This window comes from Rhea americana, unplaced genomic scaffold (assembly GCF_003343005.1).
Source record: "Rhea americana isolate MKP2758 unplaced genomic scaffold, rheAme1 scaffold_397, whole genome shotgun sequence".
NCBI lineage: Eukaryota > Metazoa > Chordata > Aves > Rheiformes > Rheidae > Rhea > Rhea americana.
This window is the reverse complement of record NW_028186531.1, coordinates 193,621-217,195: the sequence shown is the minus strand read 5'-3', so window position 1 is coordinate 217,195 and position 23,575 is coordinate 193,621. Positions and strand designations below refer to the sequence as shown.

Sequence of the window (23,575 nt, the reverse complement as noted above, 5' to 3'; positions counted from 1 at the left end):
GGGGGGAGCAGCCCCGCCCCCTGCCCTGAGGCGCCGTCGGGGAGGTCGGAGGCTCCTCAGGTAAAACACGGTAAAGCTACAAAAAAATAAGATAGAATAAAATAAAAATAAAATAAAATAAATAAAAACCTTACAAAAAAAGAGAAAATCAACCCGAGCGCGAGACAGACCGAGGTTAATGGCAGCGCCTCGTTAAAGAAAATCCCAAACCAACAAGTAAAAACCTGCAGACTCTTTTTATTAAATTCTCCCATTTCATCTGTACAGAAAAAAATGCACATTATGTTCAGAATCTCAGTAACATCTCAAAATTACACAGCATGAACATGTAAAAACAAGAAACAGCCAGGATTTTATACACAGAAAGGAAAACAATTTACAAAAAAAAGTCTTGTTAATGTCACATTAAAAAAAAAGACTAAGTTCAAAACAGCTTCTGCTGTACAGTATGGATTTGTTGGGTCTCTTTTGTACACTGTCTGGGAAGGCTCGCAATGTCGTCCCCGTGTACTAGTCAGGGATCACTAAGTGTACCTGTATTATCCCCCTCTTACCCTCCCCTACAAACACACATTTCTAGTTTCTCCGATATATTTTTTTTTTCAGTCCAACACAAACATTAGTCACAGTTTCGGATCGCACCCGTTCAGCACAAGTGTCAAAGCACAACCTGCGGGCAAAAGCTGCGCCCTTCCCTTCCCCCCTACTCCGTTTTTCTGCCTTTTCCAGGCCACCAGCTACACACGCACCTGGAGGGCGAGCGAGCGGGGCCCCGGGCAGCCGCTCGTGCCCTGCCGCGGGAGCCCGCGAGCTGCCGTTTTGGCCTCAGCACGGAAAGCCTGCGCAAATATCGGTTGCTGGGAGCTGCCCTTAAGAGGCTATAAACCGTATGGCAAGAATGTCTTTTTATACAAACCAACACTAAAGCAGTTGGGAGTCTACAGAGCTATTTTAATGGGGACAGAAGTGTTAGATGAAATGCTCTGATCTTGTACCACACTCACGCACTCGCACACACTTCAAAACTACCCTTGTAAATCAAAGCTGGCGAAGTTTTGTTTTTTTTTTTTTTTTAAAAAAAAAAGCACTACAATCTTCTTTCAACTAAATAATAAAGTTGTGTTTTAACAGAAGTCACCATCCACCTTGAACACACTTCTACCACATCAGATTCAAGTGATCTCTCTGGTCTATCACATCTTCTTCCCTGCTGTACCCACACAGTACAAGTTTCTGTTGCTGAGACTTGAAGACTGCTGTGTCAGAGTCCCCTCTGCTCTCTGTGCACAATGCTTACTGTGGATTCTTTCACAGCAAGATGATTGAATTTGCATTGATTTTTAAATGTCAGAATGAGGGCAAAATGCTTAATGATTTTGTTAGAGAAGTATCTGAACTTCAAGAGGGCTTTTCAGTGACACAGACACATAGGTACTCAACTCGCAGACTAGCTGGACATTAAATGAAGAAATATTGTTCTTATCCGCATCAGTTACAACAGCCTGAATGACAAAAGCAAGGCAAGGGGAACCCAAAGTCAGAACAAAGCCAAAGGACTTGATTTGACCCACTAGATAAACAATAAATAAGTTTTTCCTTAAAGTCAACAAGAATGAACACTAATGGGCAAGCCAGAGTGAAGTAATAAGGTGCACATGATGCACAATCTCCCTTACCCAGGTCATCTAAACACATGCTGTCAGCTGGGAAATGCAAGCTAACTTGTTAGTCCTTGCAGCAGGAAGGAAAAGGGAAAGCTGCATGCCATGCTAGTTATCAGTCACCTACCCTTTCCACCTATCTCCAGAAGCATCAGCATAACCACATCTAGAGTAAGCTCTCAAACGGAAGGTGTTGCTATGACAAGGAGACGCACTCATGAAGTACATGGTGGAGTGCAGCCTTCTCGGTGAAGAGGTGAGGGTCATAAGGAGGAAGGAGGACCAGAAATTTTGCTCCAACTCTTTTCTTGGCTGACAGAGGCATTTCTAGTATTCTCAATTAGATCATGAAAGTTAAAAAGGCTTCCTTTAATTAAAGGCAACAGCAATGTTTCTTACCATCATGTATTTCTCTCTCTGCAACAGAAAGTTGTTGCCTGCAGGCAAGATGATGTGTTGGCAACAGATAGCTTATTTTTGGAAGAGCTTTTGAAGGTTTTTTGTGCTTTTGACACCTCTAGATGTTTAGGTATAGGCAAAAAGTAGAAAAACATTGCAAGACTCAGATTGGTAGATTTCTAGTCACTAGAAAAAGCGTATTTGGTCATTAGCAGCATCAGGAGGCCCCTTTGACCAGGGCCATAGCTTTAAATGGTGGGTCTTTGCTCTCGTGGGGAAAAAAAGTAAATAAAATAAAGGCATTTGAACCAATCATGTAGAAATGCTGATATTCTACCTTTTGCTTTGTGGGCCTCCTGATGCATACCCACAATACCATCACCAGTGAAACCAAATTCCCAGAACATCCTGATGGTAAGAAACACTGCAGACTGCTGGACCCTCTTAACGCAGCTCTCCAGGCACCCGCGCTGTCTGATGCTTGTTCCATTGGTGTGAAACTGCTAAGCACTCAGTTGGGCATCTATACTGCCAAGGAAAGATTAAAGTCTCAGCAATAAGTCACCCAGCAAGGACTGTGATGGCAGGCAGGTAAGGATCAAGAACACTGCTTTAAAGAACATGAGTGCATGGGCTTGCATGTGCTGGCTAGAAGTAGCCACGCATTCCAGGCAATAATATACACTCTAAACCATTTAGGGCATTGCTCTTACTCTTGCCTGACTAACATTTAAGTGTCATGCCAAAATGACACTTCACACATCAGTGCACTCTCTCCAAACCCAACAAAAATCTTTCCATATCTTAATCTCCTCCAAATTAGAAGCCTTATATCAGAAAGTAAAGACAGCAGCTACTTCCAGAGCCTAAACAAGGATTACATTCAGACCTATGACTACAAACTTGCAATGCTTCACTGCGGTGCCATTTGAGATTTATGGAAAAACGCTATTTCTAAACAATATACCACCTAACTAGGCTTTTCAGGCTAATCAGGTTACAAAATGCATCCTCCAAAGTAACAACAATTAAACCCTCCCCCTCTGAAGGGCAAGCTAATTATGCCTGATAAATGTTCAAACAACGGGACTTGTGCCAGGCAAGTAAAACAGTGCTCACAGATTCCATTTCCCTTCCCTGTAGCTCTGCAAACACACTCCCCCCTCCAAAGMGCAGTAATGCATTTCAGCACTTTGACGTAAATTTTTATAACTGCCAAATTAACACCTGAGTGTGTTATACATCTGTGCTACCTCAATGTCATCGACCATTCCTTTWCTCTTCCAGATCATGTTTACAGAGAGCCAGTTAACCTGCATTAGCAYCAGGGAACAGGGGTGAGAAAAGGAACTGAGGCTTAACTTCTTTTCTACTTACCACTTGACTGGAATCCTATCTCACACACCAGTTCTCTGTTGACTCTTCATTGCTCAGACTTTCTCTACTGCTTGCCTTGTGCTCATAATACTCTGACTTAAAAACAGAAGAGCTCATGAAAGACTACCACCGTAAGTCTATGACCATASCACTAGTTTTTTGCTGTCCATCCTCAGAGTGGGGTAACAAAGATATGTTTGCAAACAACTTTGTACACCTTTCTAGACTTCATAAAGGCAGCAAAAGCCATCACAGTATTTTGTATACACCTCATTCTGTACTCACACAGCATCATTAAAATCAGCTGGTCCACATCCAAAGCATCTCAGATAATCTCCACTGTCCCCCTAGAGAACAGTGAAGAGGATTGGAAATGTTAGCTCTTACCTAGCAGTGCACTAAGTGGGAAAAGAAAGTTATGGTTCAAGCTTCAGCCTAAGGTGGACAGTTTTAGGCACATGATTTTTACCGCAGCACACACAAGTGAGCACATCTATAAGGATAATAAAATACATCCTATTGTACATGTCTACTCTCATGTAGTCACTTCTAGGTTTCAGCAACACACACAATCTAACTCCTCGGGTTTCAACCACAGCATGTGGCCTATGACTTCCACTCCTTGTAACTGGAGAACAAAGATGGTAGTAAGTAGCTTTCACAACTAAAGGTGTAGTTTTTTCAAGACACCTTCTTTGGGCTTTCAGGTTTGAGTATCAGGTTCTGGAAGTGTAACTATTTATAGCCTAAGTGTGCACACTGGTGGTAACAACATGAAAGCTATTTCCCTTGAAGATTCAGATGCTTCTGCCCTCCGTGCAATTCCCCCCTCCACCTCTCCTGGTTGATGTCCTGGACCAGCACCTGTGTTCTACATCCCAGGAAATGCCAGATCTATCCTTAATCAACTTTACTTGTGGGAATTAAATACACTCTTCAGTGCTCCAGTTCAAGCAATTAAGACCCAGACAGGTCAGTTACAAACCACTGCACTAACCTCAAGCAACCGTTTTACAGTTAGAGATGTTGAGTGTTCAATCGCATCCCACATCACTGGCAAAGCACATTGCCAGTATGTCAATAACATCTGYAGATAGTTAATTCAGAAGGGTAATAGCTCAGCAGCAGCAAAGTAAAATAAATGGAATATTCTATTTTTTCCGCAACATCACTGATAAAGTTGACTGAGTAACTGGTCAGGGCACTTAATGCCCACTGACAGCAGCACTGTATACTACTGACAGGCTCTATACGCCTTGTGTCTACACCATGCCTTTAATCTACTGAAATACAAGTTGTACAGTTCTCATGATATTTGATCCTGGTCAATATTTTATTCTATCTYGTGAATGGTAGAAGAAAAAAGGGAGGACATCTTTTCAGCCAAAAAAATCCACAGTAACAAAAGCAGGATATTCACTAGAAGGTGACACCTGTGACTGGTGTCTTTAGGTTGTCCAAGGCTATACTCTGAAGATGCTTTACATAAGATGAGCAAGATGTCCAAACAAGGCCAACTGTGGTTTAAGATGCAATTTACCCTTTAATTTCCCGCCTCAACTTCACCCAGCCACAGAGGATGACTATATTGCAGTATGARCCATTACCTAAATCATACAGTTGGTATGTAGATATATGTCTGTCTTTAAAAATTTACTTAAAAGCTGCTTGAGCTGCAGGTCATGTCAGTCTGATTTGGAGAGTGAAGGCAGTTCCAACAGTACAATAGAGACTTGTCTACAGGCAGGTAAACGAGAGTCTGCTAACAAAGGGGTAACAAAAGCTGCTGGCTGGGCTGCCAATGTTGCACACAAACTTTCATAGGATGAAGATGCTGTGGATGAGATCCAGGATGGGAAAACTGAGCCAACACCTGCTGCTGTTCTAATTTTTTTTTTTTTATTCTCCTCTCCCAAGAGGGGGTGGGTAGACTATACAGAGGAGGGCTGTACAAAACTGGGCACTGGGCAGGCATTTCTTCAGCAGGCAATCCTGGCTCTACCTGTCCTTGAGCTCTCTTGTCACCCGCTTGGTGATGCGTCCACACATCAGGCCGATCAGGAAGAGTACACAGATGCCCACCGTGATCACAGACAATATATAATTCTTGGACGGAGAGGTCATAACTTGCATGGCAAGGTCAGAAAAACCTTCTGCTGGGGCAACCTAGGAGTGAAAGGAGAATAAATGAGTCAAAGAACCGTACTTTGCATGTGAACCTCAGGCAGGTCACTTATGGAGTTYAATCTTTGCTGCTGCTATTGCCTCCTCCCACAGTCTGGCTTGCCCTGAGCCACAGGCGTGGAATGACTCATCTAAATRAACAACTGCTCAGAAGACACTTTATAACAGGAAGTTCTGGTGACCCCATTCATTGCCTTAGACATTCCCTTCAGGAGACCAAGCCCTGCATGCCCAGATAACTATTTAACTCTGCACTGTTAAGGATGCACCCCAGCCACTGAGGAAAAGAATAATATATAATTAAAAAAAAAAAAAAGAGGCAGCCCGATTTCACATTTCTGGATTAAATTCAATGCTGTACTTCATTCAAAGACACATGAATTTCATTACAACTCAAGAAGCTCAGGCTTTTAATAAGCCATTTACAATACATCAATTTAGTGAAAGAACCAATGCCAAAAAATGAGGTGGTTTACTGAAGTGCTTTATGTATTCACCTTTGCAGCATAGCTCCACATTTCAATACGATCATTAAGGCGTTTCTTGCATTCAGGCTGCAACCTCACACGCTTATCTTCCAGAGCTTCCATTAAGCATGACATTTCTGCAATGTGTAGAAGATAGTATTACAAACTAGAAAGAGCAGCTTCAGTGGAAGGCTAAGAGGCTGCTAGAAAGGGACATTCCAATTCTTAAGACTGACAGTTATATCAGATTGGCCAGTCTGTTAAAAAAGCTATAAAGAGTCTACAAAACCCTGCTTTACTCYTGAAGCTTGCAATTTAGCAAAGATTTATGATTAATACATTTTGAGAGATAAGGAATTTTGACTTCTAAAGATAAGGAATTGGCATTCTATATCCAAGATGTAGTTCATGTGATTTGTATGAGATTAAGTTTTATAAATTGAACCTTTATTGAGCTGTTCTCCAAATTCCATGCTACTATCCTTTAGCGAGAACTAATATCACACTCAGGAAAAAACACAATAAATCTGCTTAGGATTAAGTGTTTTTCTTCACAATGTTTCGGAGAGGTTTTGCTTCCTGCATTCTCAGGGTTCTGCGCAGAGGATGTGGTGTTAAAACATACAGGGGCCTACAGAACAGCTTGGCTAATTCACAAGCTCTGTTAGAAGTTCAGATGAGACACGGACATTTCATGCGTCTGTTAATGCTGCCTTACTTGAATAATCCCTAATTGGATTTTTTTTTTTTTTTGGATTTACAATGAAGTTATTTTGTTCATAGCAGGCAAACAGGCTTTAAACTTTAAATTAACCCCAGATTTTTAAACACAATTGCTAGTTCAAACACACAGTGGCAGATCCCTCTTTAAGCTAGACTTCCGCGTGTCTTCAGTGCAAACATCAGAACATGCATCAAAAGAATTAAGACAAAACAAGAAATAAACAAAGGCTACACAGAATTTCAGAAAGGCATTCAATAACTATCAAAAAAGAAAGATAATGACCAAGAAAATATTTGGCCTACTATTTCTAGTGACATACAAATACAGGAAAATAAAAACTTTTAGAAAGTTTTACTACACTAGCTTTTCTTGAACAGCTCTACATATGAGCCAGCTAGCTAATACAACAGCAATAACAAAGGGCAGGAGCTTGACCTCACACAGCAAAGAAACAGGTTAGGAAACATTTATCTAAATGTTTCAAGTGGTCTGAACCTGCTGCACTCTGTCTTAGGGGACTTAAAAAGGCTGATGAAATCTCAAAGCCTTCAGCAGCTATGTGAACCTAGAAAACACAGGAAAGACTGGCTATCTTTTGGTAGCCTGGAGAAGAAAAATATGCATCTTTAAGTAGCGGAGGAAAAAGACAGCATCAAAAGACTTCAGCTTAATTTTATCCATCAAAAACACTGAAACAAAGAAAGCAAACTAGGAAGAATTGTTGACACAAAGAAGGACCAAGAGGGATTTGCCAAAAATGGGTCTTGTGAAACCAATCTAATTTGCTTCTATAAGAGGAAAACTTAGTTCCAGGAACACTTTTGATACAGTCTGATATAACACTGTTGTAGGCAAGCCTGGGAGCTGTATCAGCTATATGTAAGCTGATACAGGACAGAGATAAACATCATACAAAAATTCAGTCCACATACTTAAGAGCTCATTTTCCAATTGAAAGATTTACTGAGCAGGGATTTTACAGAAGAAATACAGATTTGGCATCATACACTATTTTCAGTAATCATATGAATGATGGAACATAACACGTACTTGTAAAATTTGCAGATAAAGCTGCAAGAATATTATATTGCTTCCTGCCTTGGACACAAGGGAGAACTAGAACACTTCTTGTCAACCCTTCTGATGCTGTGACTTGAACAAGGGCATCTGCCACCTCTGGAGCAATTCCAAACTACCCACAAAGAGCTAGCAGAAGTATCTGGTACTTAAGATAATGTTGGTAAGGGAACGCAGCTTAAGGCCCCCAGGACAAACGGGCCGTATGAGTAAAGCATAAACACTTACGGCGTCCTCTTCCCGGTGGAATGGCAGCGCAGTGGTGCTTGATGTCTAGGGCACACGCTGTGTGAAGCACTGGGTCAACAAATATATCTGCTTTGCTTTCTTTCAGCATGTTGAGCACTTCCTGGGGAAGGAAAAATTATAGGTGCATCTCAAGAAAGGAGGGCAAACAAAACAGATCATACTGTTCAATGTTTCTGAAAGGTGGATCATCTCTTTTAATCCGCAATCACAGAAAAACAATACCATTACTAGATGTAAGTATAAATGCTGGTCTAGGCTGGATTAAATGTCCTGCTTTATGAAGGTGAGCATGGTTAAGTTTACTAAATATCCACATTAATATAAAATACAAGCTCAAKATACCAGTTACTTCAGTTAGAATTGAATTGCTGCAGCTAAGAGGGCAATTCACACAACTTGATCACAGCCAGTGCCTCGGCCATATTCAGCATTTAGCAAGCTTGCAACTGACACAGCAGCAGCAGCAAACAGATTAGCAACAAGAAATTTTGGCAACCGTAATCAAGAAAGGATCCAAGTTGTGGAACAGCAAAAGCATACTGCATTGTAGGCACAATTTTCACTGGCAAACTGAAATTGAATTGAATTGCTGCAGGCCAGAATTGAGAYGGGCAAAGAAATCTGCAGACTTTGGCCTCACTAGCTAGAACACAGCCTGCRGTATGATCTGAAAGAATACTTAAGACCACTGACTTCCACAGGGACARGATGCCTTCTAGGGCACGTTCAATTTAATTCCTTTACCTTCTTGCACATTTCTGTTTTTATTTTCAGCAGATTCACTTTCAGACATTCTTCCACCTGCCCAGTCTGCTCCTGAGCTGCTGCTTCTTCTGCACACAAGTTGGAAATCTATTTTGAAAAAAAAGTATTTTAACATTAATAAATTGTATGTAACAATCATTCTGATTTTCAACACATTTGTATCTCAATACATTAGTTTATCACAAGGAATCCAACTTGGTTCATTCAATATGCATATCCTTCTTAATCCAACCAAGAAATCAGTACTGCTGTACTGAGAGGAAAGCAGGGAGAAAAATTGCATAGAAATACCATTAAAACATGAAATAAGAAATACTTGAGACACAGCTTATTAGGTCGATAAAAGTAAAAGCTCAAAATTTGACTGTATTCCAGTTAAGACTGACAAGAGCAGAAAACAACTCGTTTTTCACAACAGCAGGGCAATATATTTTCATGGTCATAAGTACTAGTGAGATGCCAGGTGCCAAACTTTACTTCATACTAGCCACTACACGGGAACCTGCAATTCTTACACACCAGGCAAAAGTCACAAGCAGAGAACCTGAGCAGCTAGAGGCAGCTGAAATTTGTTTGTTTTATATTAGAAGAGTTCATGTTTTAAGAGACAAAGTCTGTTTCATGACAAAAACTACTCAATTCCAAGCTCCTGAGGAGAGTTTTCATGCTGAATAAGCAGCTGGGGAGTTATTTCTCCTACCTCTTCAGAGCAATGCATCTGAAGCTGGGGATCCAGCCGATAGTCAAGAGCTGATTCCTGGATTATCACCCGGATTTGGTCCTCACAGTCTGGAGAGAGACGCTATTAAGCGGAGAAAGTCATTAACCCACTCCATGAGCTTTCTTTTCATAAATCAATCACCTTGCATATTAATCTGTGTAGTTTAAATGTACAGCAGACTAAAAACTTATTTAGGTACAGTACGTTACATGGACTTGTGGTGTGTTCAACCTAAGTTTCACTTGGTACACAAYGAGTGTTGCTCTGCACATTCCTGCACAGTCCCTATTTACGTGCATCACCTCTACTCACCTGGTCTGCGTATTTCAGCTTCAGGCATGAGATGACTTGCCCCTCTAACTCTGTATCATCCTTGGCTCTACTCAGGATATTTTGGCAAAATTTAGGTATGTCTGCTTTGCAGGCCTTCCGGAGCACTGGATTTAAGCGGTAATCTAATAGAGAAAGAAAAGACAACAGAACATCATCTCTTCAGATAGAGCATAACACAAAGAACTTGATAGAAGCATCTGCCAGAAATATCTTTTTAATTTATTTATTTATTTTTGGTGTGTGTGTGGGGGGGAATAGTATTTTTTTTCCATAGCAGAATTTTAACTTGCATTAAGTGCTTCAGAGGAATAGAGCAGATTCAGTAACACATGCTGGTTCTCAACAACGAGGCTGAAAAGAAGCATGTGCACTGACAATTGTAAAAAAAGAATAAAATGAAGGGAATACTCCTCCAGCCATGCAGATCACCCATCAGCTCAGGCAGTTAATTTCTTTCTCCTCCCCTCACAAGGCAATACCTGTGTTCTGTGTGATCTGGCGCTTGGTAATCATTTGCTTGCATTTGGGATCCATCACTTCACTGTTCTTATTCTGTTTCAAACACTGCAACATGTTTTTTGAGTCTGCCTCTGGGCAAAATCGCTACCAAAAGAAAAAAGATCAAGTTTCAGCGCTAAGCACTTAAAACATCGCACATTCGTGGAACAGAACGTCTACACGYCTAACCTGGCGATAGACAGAACTTATTTCTCCCTAGCCCCAACACCTTCTTTTAGCAAGAACAGTGCCATTCTCTGAACTCGCTGTGGACTTGAACATCTGTATTTGTGGAGTGTGAGCTGAGCAGTACAGTCTCGACTAGCTAAGGTTCTAGGTTGCATTGGTAGCACCAAAAGCAATTTGCTTTTATTTTCCACTCATAAGTTACCACGTGTCTCTGTGAGAAACCTGCATCAAATCAGATCTCATACATTACTGCTTTCACTTTCCTTTATTTCAGAAATTAAAAAGGGAATCTGGTAACTCCATATACTGCTGTTCTCAGCAGCTGGATGGACAAAGTGAYAGGTAAATACTTCATGGATAATACTCAGGACAAGGTAAGACCATGTAGCACCAGCAAGCTGCAAACAACTCACTGACACTATTTTGTCCATTCCTGTCCTAAATCAGAGTCAAAAGTGAGTAAGCTTACTGAAAATTCAGTCAGTTGTTCCTTCTGTTAGGAATTAATTCTGMAGTTGTAAGATAGAGCCGCAGTATTGATAATACTCATCATCTCTGATGATGTTATAAGTCTTCTTTTAACAGCAAAAATCTGTTTTGGAAAGCCATAAACTCAAGCTATTACGCTTCAGCCACAAGAAAGATTCAAASTACTGTACAGAGTATATACATACATAGCAACGTTCCAGGGCTCGCAGTTCTAGCTACTGTGCAAGTGCTTTGAATTAACATTCACTGCTGTTTTTCACACAGCACCACTTTAAGCCAGCATTTCTTACTTTAAGTATCAAAGTTTTTGCATGATTTTGCCTACTCCATTAATTTGATGAAAGTCTGCACCAGGCTGATGGTGAACTTACTCCCTTCTGTAATCACAGTAACTTCTCCACCTTTGCTAAAGGCCTAACCACTGYAGTAAGAGGACTGACTGGATCAAAGCTGTATGAGAAGCCTCAGCAYGCCAGACTTTCTCTTCTAATGCTTCTGACACTTGAGGAGACAAATATGGTTGTGGACAGGYTTTAATCAGATGAGTATTAGGAAGAAGCAAGTTGAAAGAAGTGCCCTGAAGAAACCTCAACCTGATTCAGAGTTTAAAATCYGGTTATTTTGCATAAAGGCAATCAGATTCTGAAACACAACAATTCTAGAATGAATCATTATGGGAACTTCAAAACTGATAAGTTCAAGATACAACGCCAACATACTCTTCTACCCTAACCTCACCCTCTTAAGTCAGCACACTACCATCACCTTGATCATCTGCTTGCAGACTCTCATGAGTGTGTAGTCCAGCTCTGGATCCATCATCTCTGTCTCCTGCAGTTTAAACACCTTCTGGTGGCACCGGGTACTCAACTGCTTCTTAATTTCCTTCAAGCATTCRATAATCTAGAACACAGTATTACAACCAAGGCAGATGTATTGTTGATATGATTCTATCATGTGCTAGTCAAAAACACTACCAAGCTCCCTTAACAACATTCGTTAGTCTCCAATGCCTAGGATCAAAAAGCACCATCAGCCCTACCAGTGCTGATTTCTAGCACTTGTTTTAAGCTCCCTTCTTCTCACAGAGGGATTTAATGAGATGAAGAGAGTCACYTGGACCTACTCCCCAAACCTCATCTTGCAGACACTGCAGCTAAAATTTCTYTAACAACCTTTGCAGGAACCAGCAGCTGATAGTTTAGAATTAACATTAAGGAATGCCTTACTCACCACATTACACACACTCATTGCACTGCTTGTGAACCAGTGAAAACTATTTAAAAGCTTCAAGACATTGACAAAAGGTTTTACTGATGTCTTAAAATGGAAATTCAAAGCTGCATTCACAGACGCAAAAGTGTTCAAAACTTTTCCCAAAATGAAAGTACAAATTAAACTGTAASTTATTAATCCATTATATAAGATCCATTACCTGAGCATTGCCATAGGCTACATTTTGACAGTAATTCTTGATGTCACTTTTACAAGCCTCATACAGTTCTGGYTCAAGTCTGATATCCTCAGTCTGCAGGACAAATTAAAACACACAGTTAGGTTATAAAAAACCCCTACTATTTTACTTAATTATTCTATTAATTAGACTTTCTGTTCACAAAAGGCAAGYGACTATCACAACAGGCAGGTCAGTGTCTTTGAATTTTAGGGTCTTGGGGGTAAGAAACGGTGTTAGCGAGACACCTACTTGGCAAATCCACGCAACGGATTGGCTTTTTACACAACAGAAAGGGTTCTCCCTTTRAACAAGAATCTAGAGCTGGCAAGTTGTTCCCACTATGCCTCCTAAAAGGGCACCACTTTGCATTAACACCAAAGTCTAAGACAGCTGAAATCTTTTCAGATGAAAGCTGAAGGACATACTGATAGCTATCCCTCCATAGCACAACCTGAAGTATATGAATGAAGTCKCCTGCTTTCAGTGATGGGTAGCACTCAAATTCCTCCATGCAAAGGCAAGACTGCTGCCTGTTCAGAGGTGGATCCACTTAAGGTCAGGTGTTAACATTTAAAGAAAATCTACAAAGGTCTTATGAGTTTATTGCCACAAATATTCACAACAGAAAGCTGAGACATAGCTCACCCAGCAGAACAAACTCTGCTATTTAGCTGAACACCTTACAGCAGCTCTAAGAAAATGACTGATTTGTGCTTTTTTCCTCGCTGTGTAAAAAAATATTCTCCTAGAGGACTTGGGGATGTCAGCAAGCAGAGCATGCTGCTCTCTAACACTGAACATGAGACTACATCCAGGACATTAAAATAATCATTACTTTCACCGTGGAAAGGCAACCGAGCCTAGTGTTAGAAGATTTTCTCCCAGTGGAGGGAAAAAAAAAAAAAAAGATTAGATGCATCTTATGAATGTCCTCCCTGAGGAGGACAAAACAGGAAGCCATAATTGAAAGACCTCACTGGAAGGGCAGGCAGATCAAAAGTCTCATGCATGYTTACCATCTCCAGCTCCTCAACACGCAGCTGTTTGCGGCACTTCAAAGATACTCTGTGCTCCTTGGCATCCTGCAAAGTATCATTGCGCACTGTTGTGCTCAGGCAAATCACTACATCCACCCTGCAGAAAAGAAAATAGCTTCTTAGTTGATATAAATGAGGAGTATATGAATAAGATTTGGAGGGCAGTTGGGGAGCGGAGATTGACATGTTGGATCACCACATTACAGAAAAAAGTAATTGATCCTAGGAATCCAAATACAGCATAAACTCTTGGTGGATCAAATGTTGCTTCTCGCCTGGGTATAGCTCTATGTGAAGTAACTGAATCACAAGTTACCCCCCCTGCCCCGTCCTCCCAAAGCTGGTGATGTCTAATTGCAGCCTGGATCAGCAGATACATGCCCTTAAGTCACATGAACACCTTAGAAAAAGGCTTAATCTCAGAAAYATATCAAAGGTGGATACACACGTGGCATCGCGTACAACCCTCTGCATTACAAGAAGGGTGTTTATATAATAAAATGCACATACAGTCTTACTATCCGTRAACAGGACTGACCTTGTGTGCAGTTTAGCCTTACGTTCCTGGAGCAGGCTATTAAATGAGAAATCCTTCTACTGACATGCACAAGCCTGCTAAAACAAGCACAATACTCTCCTTTCCCAGACCAGCAACTGTAATACTTAACTTGCATCTTAGAAGACAAGATAATGAATCTAGCAAAGGCGTAAAACATCCTGGGGCACGTAGACCATTAATTGTAATAACAAACTATTTTCATAGCAAAAATAATAATCAAGAGGACATGATCTTTTTTAATAGGTAAAAAGAAATACCTTTATAAGAGAGAGGCAATGCCTCTACCTTRCACGTTTGCAGAACAGAGTCACTACAGGAAAACACACAAAATCAGCCTTTAGAGGAAGTCTAAAGTTTCCTGACTCATCATGAAATAATGTTATAACTTTATTACATATTTCTACAATCAGGTTACTGTTTGCTCAGGGGATACATACTTTTTCTTGATGTTGGGGCAAAGTTTCAGCACATCCTCCTTGCATGCCATTTTAAACTTGTAAGAGAATCTAAAATCTTTCATTTGAACCTACAAGAGAAGAGAAATGAGAAGAGTTTTGGTCATCTGTAGGAAAAAAAAATGAAGAAAATGTCAGTGCTGCACAGAAGAGCACTTGTTGAATCATAAAGTCAGCAAATGCTTTTGGCCACAACTTATCTGTGGGGAAGCAAAGGAGACATTGCACCGCTGAGGAAGTTGGGACCCTATCTACTGCACACCRGTAGAAAGAGGACCTGAAAAGAAGTGATCTCCAGAAGTGACCATTTATGACCAGGCACATGAGTACAACTACCTGAATTTAAAACACCACCTTTAACGAAGTGGGACGGGGGGAAGATAGGGTTCATAAACAGCTAGTTCTTGTCAATCACCTCAATGAATGTAACAAGGTTCAGCTAATAATGTAGAAAAGTGTTACTTACCAGCTGGAAATGTGTAACTCCAATTGCACATTTCTCATTCATTTCCTTCTGGTGTTTGTTCTGTATCAGACACTCCATCAGGTCCCCAGAATCAATTTGGTTATCTGCAACCTCCTGAAGGACAAGTGAAAGGCTTAAAAACAAGCTACGATTTTTATACTCCTTTAGTCTACCATGACTGAGGAATAATTCAGAGCAGTGGAATTCAAAGTGCCACTCTATCGTGAGCTTACGCACACCATTAACTGTCCCGCGCTTGCACGAATATACTCGTGTGCTTCAGAAAAGAATAGTCTCAGATGCACGTACACGTTAGATTCAGGCAGGGGACCACAGTGCAGAGTCGGTGCCTACCTAAAGTAGTAGAGTCTGGTGCCTACGCTGCTATTTGACTATTCAATCCTAGTGCAATGTAAAAAGATGCATCAGCAGTGTTGAGCAGCAGCACAAAGTGGAGCAGTTAGACACACTGCTTGGGGGCAGGAGGGAAGGAAAGTTTAGTTTCTGAAGAGCACTAAGAGCAGCAATTTTTTAAATTACAGGGCACCTTTATATTCTACCTCCYGTGCTGGGACTCTGCCACAGCAGCAGAAATACTGCATGGAACCAAGAATTCTTGATTAAGGGTTTTTCTTTTCCTTTTTTTTTTCTTTTTTTCTTTAAATAAAGATTCTGGGATTGCTTTACCTCTGGTTTTACTTTTGAATGGAGCAAGTACACCAAAGAATTAAATATTAAAAACTTATAGTCTTTTCCATACAGCATTCTTTCCCAGTACTATTCAGATTATCGTGGAGTACTCACATGGCAGAACGTCTGAATGATGGGTTCACATGCTCTCATCAGCAAGGCTTCAATTTGAATGTCCTGCAGAAAACAGGCAGTATTTCATTCTCACAGTGAATGGGCAGCACGCAAGGAAAACTGCTCTGAAAAACTGTGATCCAAGTTAAACTCAACTCAGTTTACTGGGCTTTAAGTTGCAATCCAGAGAGCTTCACCCTTCAGTTCTGAAATACTCAGGGTTCACTTTTGCCAACTACGTGGCTTCTACCTTCCAACTAAAGGGAATAAATTGGTCTCCACAGATAGAAATTCATTGTTTAGGTAATTCAGCCAGATGCTACAGCACTAGAAACCACATTAGATCTAGGCAAGAGTTAAAGAYTAATGATAGTTCTGTGCAAAATGTTTTTAATCATTGGAAGGAAGCGTCCCCTCTGGCAGGTAAATTTTAAGATAGAGAGGGAACAATTTGGGGCAAAATACTCAAAACACTCAAATTCCTAAAAGAAGTGAAGCTGCTGATCTCAGTGCAGTGCACTTAACAGCTATTTCTTGCAAAACATTTGGGCAAGGGAAAGTTGCAATATGGTACTAAAMAGCATGAAAAACCACCAACCAACAGTAAATCTCCATAACATATTTTGACTTGTAAGAAAAATAACAGGGTTATCTGTGCAAAAAGTTTTATCTTCAGTACCATCACCACTTTTAGGCTGGTGCTTGCGCTTTTCCTGCTGCTTACAACCTCTAACTGCTGTTCAGTTGTCTTCAGGAGCCTCCTATGAAAACTAAAATTGTGCAGCGTAGGAAGGGTGRCCTCTGCTTCCTCCTAGAGGGTTGCATTTCTGTACCTGTTCCGATCTCTCTTTTCCCCAGCAATTTCAAAATGTCATGCTTTACTCTTCCCCTCATCCCAGGCTGAAAACTRCTCACCTCAGACTCCAGCTCAGTAAGGTTTCCCACTATGTCTCTGCAATCAGATACCAGGTCATCAAGATGGTCCTGAAGGCATTCTAATTCCTATAAAAACAATTAATATGTGATCTGAGAGTCCAAATTCAAAGTTTGGGCCTGAGAGATTGTCACTCTGGAGAAACTGCTCCCTCTCTCTCTAAAACGAGAAACCTCATTTAATTCCACCCTTCTCCTGGCACCCCCAGGACAATCACTGCTTCAGGCAACCTTCCTCTCACACACAATCCTACTGCTTGGGTTGATCTGAAAAGCCAAGGGCCTTAAATAGGGTCTAAAGCCTTAAACTAGCTGATGAGAATTCAAGAGCTGATGTATTAAAACAATTCTTCATCTTCCTCCTTAAAAAGCATCATTTCCATAGTTCAAGCTCTTAAGCCAGTTACTTGGCACCTTCCTTCCTGCCTTTGCTTCGTACAAAATCCTTTGGAGGAGAGGCAGTCTTWTAACTTCAGATATGTGATAAACTGAGGATTACAAGCAATATTCCAAAAACATGCACCCTCACAATGTAAATATTAGCACTCAAGAACTGCCAACAACCCTCAACTGGTCCCTCATTTCCCTAAAAGCAGCAGCCACCCAAAATAGTGTTCTGTGTGAAAGCAGTTAAACGGCTGTTTTGAAGCAATTTCTTTTGTAGCTTCAATAGCACACAGTTCTGGATATGAGGAATGTTGCATTTTTCTTTTTGAAAATAATACTATTTCTGAAAAAAAAGCCATGTTTTTGCATTCAAATGAGAAAATGCAGAAATATTGCCACTCACCCAYTAAGTTGCACATTTATTTAAAGCAGCGCAAACAYGCCAGTTTGAATTTCCCTACTTAGGTTCTAGGGGATTTCATTCTGGTTTTGCTTTGTTCCACKTAGGGGTGGATATATACATAGCAGYGACTGAGAACCTCATGCTAAGATGTTACAGTTTGTTCTCAAAGCTGCACAATGTGCTTTCACTTCGGGAACACCAGTTAYGGTTTGCCTTTGACATTACTTTTACATACGATTAACTACCCAAACTACCAAGCTACAATAGACACTGCAAAAAGACAATGTTGTAGGCTCTACTGCATCTGCTATTGAAYGTCTCTCCCCCTATAGTTATGCTACGGCGGAGCAATTTAACATGAAAGTATTTGCTGAAACTCTGTTAAAGAGCAGCAGATGTTAGTTCAGTTCTTTATAAACACAGSAAGCACGTTAGTATTTGCCAAATGGAAATGGGATAAAGTTTACATGGGAAATGTCAAACTTGTAATAGGATATTACAAATAAAAGTCAGGGCAAGGGCGGGGTTGCTTCATTAAAGCAAAGTCCTTTGTGTTAACTGTCCCCTTCCCCCATCTCATTCCATTACATGTTTGAATATACTGAAAACCATGCCGCAGGTGCAAAGCTTCTTTATGTGACCACAGTCTTTCAGCCTAGTGTAGACCATGTTTCAAAATGCACGCATTTTTAATATATTCTCAACTATAAAGAGCCCAGCTAGCCATGAGATGTTGCTTCATCCCCCTTTTGCCCTTCCTTTCCAGGATGTTTTGCAACGGWTTTGTGCACAGTACCTGTCCCGTCTCTGTTTTCTCACTGCACCATTTCCCTAAGTCAACCATACACTTGTCCTGAAGGGCTGGATCCAGTTTCACATCCATAGCTCGCTGGTGGAGGATTCTCTGGACTTCTGCTCTGCACTCTCGTGATAGCTGCAAGGAGAGAAGAAGGCTTTTAGCACATGGTGTATCTAAATCCATACAACACACAAAATATTCACAGCTGACTTCCTGAAGGTCACCACAGACTATTATCACCGATCCCCAAAAGCACAAAAAACATCCTGTACTGCTCAACATGAGCCAATTGGTTACATGACACTGGTGCTCAGACAAACCATGCAGACTCTTTTAGTTTGAACTTCTGTTGTTGTAGTTTTGAGGAAGGCTCCTTTCATTCCAGTAAGAGAAACTATGTTCTTAAACCTTCACTTTGCTCTTAAATGAGATGTCCAAGTGGGTCCCTAAGATAACTTCTGTGCTGCCACCTTCATTCAGAACTGCAGGCTACATCTGGAGAAGAAAGTCAAAATAGCTGATGTCTTTCTCAATACCAAGCAATACAGTCCAGCTACAATTTCCTTTCTGCAATGCCCACTGCAGCACAGCAGAGCCAGCATTTGTCAAGATTAAAGAAAGAGACAAATTGTAGAAAATCAAAGGACACTATATAGTGCTCACCAGACCTACAGGGCACCAGTAGAAGTTAAAATCTTCACATATTTGAAAAATCCAAAGCAGTGGAAGTCATCTAGTACTTTGTGGACAGCACTAGAAATAAGGGGACAGATCTAATCTGATGAGTTTGCTTTCAAACGCCAAATTTCAAAATGACAGCTGCTCCCTTAGCCTACTTTCCACAAGAAAAATACATCTAAGAGCCTTTTCTCTCTTTCTGATAGATTATTTGCAGGGGGGCTACTGATTTCCTTGGTCAGCACTAATATAAAATGGAATTAAAAAGTCAACTCAGCACACAAAGAGACTACATTGTAAAAAAAAATTGTTCCTAAAAAAGAGAAGCTTTYGATCGATAGTTGACATCTGCCACAGAAGACCTTTTATATCAAGCTGTAGGAATTAATTCGTAAGCCAGGTCACTGAGTAATCCCACCTACTCCTAGGAGCTGCAATAATTACAATGCCAAAAGAAATGGAACCAAGTACCCAGCTGCTTTCAAGGGAAGGTCAGTGCTTTGACAGAGACACAAGAGGGCAGCAAACTTGAAAGAGAAGCTCTGAACCAAAAAAATGTGGTTATGGTAGATCTCCAGATTGCAGGGTGGCTAGGCAGACCTCCGCTGTCTTGTTTAAAGACAGYATGAGCATATTTAGCATTACAGCACAAAGAACCGAAAGTATAAAGCTTACACCGTGTCTAAATTGATGCACATAAGCACCACACAGCCACAGAAGGGCAAGACATATCCATGGCAAAAGCTCCTCACTCGCTTCCAAGCCCTTGAAGGCTTAACACAGCATGCCCAGCCATCCAATTCTGATGAAACGCAGATGAACTAGTAAGGAGTTAACTCCAGCGCTCACCCTCCTTCCTTGCTCCTCTGTGCGGTATGCGTGCCGGTACAAGCAGGAGAAAACGGCCCCTGGAGGCATCAGCTCGCTAGTCTCATTCCAGCCATGGGTATGGCAGAGTCGCGAGGCATCTCCCTGGCACTTACGGTAAAGGACCGTATCCAACCTGCAAACAGAAAAGTCATCGCTAGCGCTTCAATTTCTGCGGCACCCTCCGCACTCCAACCTTTCATGTTTTCCGTATTTTGAAATGCTTTCAAGGCAGATAAACCCGTTAYGTTTTGCACACCGCCACATCATTTAGCAACAATATCCAGCCAACTGAGCCGGCAGCTGGCAAAATGCCTGTCACTCAGCTTGAAATTACCTTCCTAATCTTGCAAAAATGCACTAGGTTCTTTAATTACARATCAAATCTTCCACACCTCTTGAAGCACCTCTCGTCTTCTCCTAGAGCACTGCCAGCCAACTGCTGACACACGAGGAAAAAAAAATATATATATTCTCTCTCTGTGCTACAGCAGCAGAAAGGCAGGTACATGCCATTTTGCTTGTGTAGTACCTGAYGCGTACTTTGTACCGCTGCCATTTTAAAATGTCAGTTTCATAAAAATCTGAATTAGATTAATTAWCTTCTCCTCTGGATCTGGGCTGCTTTAACTGAAGACTCAGCATCCCTCACTTTTTGCATGCAAGAAAATTGCTCTGATTAAGATGATGCTTAATTACATTAAACCTAAAAGGGATATTGCCAACTTTTTGAAATGCAAGCCTGAGACTGCTACGACGCTTTAGAAGGCAAATGTCAGAGGAGATTCGGGGACAAAAGTTGTGCTGTTAATTATAAAAGTAAGTAAAAAGAATCATGAAAACTTCTATTATTTGCTTCTTTCTAGGGATCTAATAACACGGTTTATGTTAGTCAGCTCAAGGGAACCACAACCTCCTGGTTCACAGGAACCTCCTGTATTTTAAAAAATGGTTTGCAATACGTCCGTCGGCTCTTAACCACCAGCGATGCTGCCCACAGGTACAGCTATGAATCAGATTTTCTAATCTCAACACCCCGTGCAGCAATTTAAGGCAATGACTTCTTGCCTTATTTCTTCGAACCGCAGAGAACAATTATTCCCTTTCTTGCGGCAACCCCATTTGATACACTCCGACTTCCTTGCCTCTCAGTCTTCCTTAGAAGACAAGCCAAATGTTTATTCTTCCCTCACTGATCGTGCTTACCAAATATGCCAAATTCATATCCTCCTCCCACTCATCTTAACCCAAATCAACACAAGGGGCTCTGGATTTTTAAAACAAAGCACTGCAATCTTTTGATTAGGAAAAAAAAAAAGTTTGAAAAGCAGTGCTCTGAAGGGAATTACATCCACTCCGCAGGCAACACCACCAGCAGGATTTGAAACACAGCAGAAAGAAGCACAGAACCGTTTAAGACAGTGGCTCTTTATTATACTTAGCAGCTTGATTTTCTTAACTCCTATGCTGTAGCAGGCAAAGCAGACAAAACTAGCTGCCACCTACACAGAAAGAAACCTTTACCTTCAGCATAGCCAGAAATTTGTTTTAATAATTAAATATGCATTGAACTTCAGAGCTCAAACCTGAGAGACTTTGTAAGGCTGCACTATTTCTTCTAAATGAACAGCTGATTTAAGCAGGCATCCCCCTTCCTTCTCCCAACCTGCTCTTGCTTCTGCTGTTCCAGACAGATATCAATGCCTTAGAGACCTGGCCTGCTTAAAAGTTCTCCATCTCATTTAAAGATAAATAAGCTATATGGGTATGCCAAGAGTTGCTAATGTATACGCACGCTAGCTATGGACATCCAGAAAAGCGAGAATTAATCTTATTTTACAGTACTCACTTCCAATCACGGGATATAAAATACTGGAGCTCCAGGAGCCTATGCTCACAATCCTCTACCATTTTTTCTGTGTATAAGTGCTCCATCAGGCATGACAGAATCCTGAAAACAGATGAAAAAAAGTTAAGCAAGAGTCTATTCTAATCTTTCTGAGCTTCCCCATAACATCTGGTGCCACCAGATCAACAGCCTTTCCAATGAACCAAGGATAAGAGGTTCAAAGAGTGAAGAGAATCTTTTTCCTCCTCCAAAAAGGAGACCACATCAAAACCAATAATACACCATATTCACACCCTCTTAAAATTCACTGATTCAACTCACTCAAATCTGATGTGACAAAATCATAAGAACATTTTATATTAAAGTATTTGGCTCAGAAGACTATACATCAGACCTGAGAAAGCAGACGTGTCTCTGCAAATAGGTTTACTTAACTGGCCTTTCAAGGCTTGTTACTTCTCTTTGCAGTATTGCTAAAGACTTATGCAGTAAGAGAAATCAGTTCATCAAGTGTTAGGAATTTAATCCAAGCTCCTATGATGGCTACAGCCTTCCCCACCGCTAAACTAGCCTTGCTATAAATATCCTAGCCTGCTTATACAGCAAAAACAGAAGACAACCTGGTTCGCATGTCCAGCCCTATATGAATTCCTAGCTTGGAGTCTCCTTTCTGGACAGTTAATATCTATACTGGTCAGTCACATAACATTCATGGATGCCCAACAGAAACAAAATCAATTGTAACAGACAGCAACCTACATTGGATCTCCAGACCGTATGTGCTTGCAGGCGGTCTGTATAACTGATTCACAAGCCTCGTTCAACGCTCGGTCAATGCGGTAATCTGCACCGGGGTCAGTTTCTTGAATCAGCGTTTGAAGCTGTAAGAAGAGAAACGTGGACAAGAAAACATGAATTACAAAGCTCCAAATCAGAATGCTTGAAAGCTTCTCAATTTGGCAATTCCGTGTTAATAATGACACTAGCACATCCAAAGTCATTTCTACAGTTGCTTATTTTTAGTGCGCACAATTTGACAGCACTTGGAAACTTTGCACTGCAAATGGTTTGTAAGACACAGGAATCCACCGCTGCTGAACCCCAGTTATACTTACGGAGCAGCCCAGTAACATTTGACAAGAGCTGTCATGTGCTGAAGGTCAACTGTAAATCTGGAGTTGTTATACACCAATTTACAAAACAGATTTGATAAAATTTCAATATTGTGGTTTTGGTCGATCTTATACCTTGGTGGCAACCTCATTCCGTATGCCACCTTTCCATGAAACTCATGAATATGAGGATTCATATTGAATTCTCATAGGTAAGTTCAATATGAACTGTTTACTCAAGCCTTCTCACTGTTAAACAGTTATTCTGTTGAAAGCTTGAGAAAAAAAGGTGTTCATATAACAGAGGAACATCACTGAGTGTCCATGGCAACAAGTTCAAAATGAGGTTTAATACAGGTGGTCTTCCCACAGCCCATAGCATCTGAACATGTGGTTGGGAAGCATATGCTGGGCACTGGAGAATGAAATTTGGATGAAGCTCAAAATCACATTTCACTGACAGTTTGGAGTGGAAGGGTAGTCTTCTCTGCCACCACTCAGTCTTGGATATTGCTGCCCTGTTTCATCTTCCACCAAGCCACAAATTCTCAAAGGCTGAGCAAACAGATGCCAGACAAACCAGTATCATCAGTCTACAGGCAAACACTTTTAGCCAACAAATTTAGATTAAAAAAAA

At 40.9% G+C, this 23,575-nt stretch overlaps 1 protein-coding gene across 1 annotated transcript in view; it reads right to left on the bottom strand.

Moving 5' to 3' along the window:
- Nucleotides 1-217: 217 nt before the first annotated feature.
- GLG1 (golgi glycoprotein 1) overlaps nucleotides 218-23,575 on the bottom strand; it is a 70,412-nt gene continuing 47,054 nt past the window's right edge. Inside the window, exons 9-26 of the mRNA XM_085313819.1 lie at nucleotides 22,586-22,707; nucleotides 21,827-21,928; nucleotides 19,960-20,113; nucleotides 18,430-18,567; nucleotides 16,826-16,912; nucleotides 15,911-15,973; nucleotides 15,107-15,220; nucleotides 14,623-14,711; nucleotides 13,606-13,723; nucleotides 12,569-12,661; nucleotides 11,899-12,036; nucleotides 10,437-10,560; nucleotides 9,937-10,079; nucleotides 9,604-9,705; nucleotides 8,883-8,990; nucleotides 8,118-8,238; nucleotides 6,119-6,225; nucleotides 218-5,603 (exon numbers count right to left, since the gene is read on the bottom strand). Of these exons, the coding sequence (XP_085169945.1) occupies nucleotides 5,436-5,603; nucleotides 6,119-6,225; nucleotides 8,118-8,238; nucleotides 8,883-8,990; nucleotides 9,604-9,705; nucleotides 9,937-10,079; nucleotides 10,437-10,560; nucleotides 11,899-12,036; nucleotides 12,569-12,661; nucleotides 13,606-13,723; nucleotides 14,623-14,711; nucleotides 15,107-15,220; nucleotides 15,911-15,973; nucleotides 16,826-16,912; nucleotides 18,430-18,567; nucleotides 19,960-20,113; nucleotides 21,827-21,928; nucleotides 22,586-22,707 (2,091 nt within the window). The 3' untranslated portion in view covers nucleotides 218-5,435. The remainder of the gene's footprint in view (nucleotides 5,604-6,118; nucleotides 6,226-8,117; nucleotides 8,239-8,882; nucleotides 8,991-9,603; nucleotides 9,706-9,936; nucleotides 10,080-10,436; nucleotides 10,561-11,898; nucleotides 12,037-12,568; nucleotides 12,662-13,605; nucleotides 13,724-14,622; nucleotides 14,712-15,106; nucleotides 15,221-15,910; nucleotides 15,974-16,825; nucleotides 16,913-18,429; nucleotides 18,568-19,959; nucleotides 20,114-21,826; nucleotides 21,929-22,585; nucleotides 22,708-23,575) is intronic.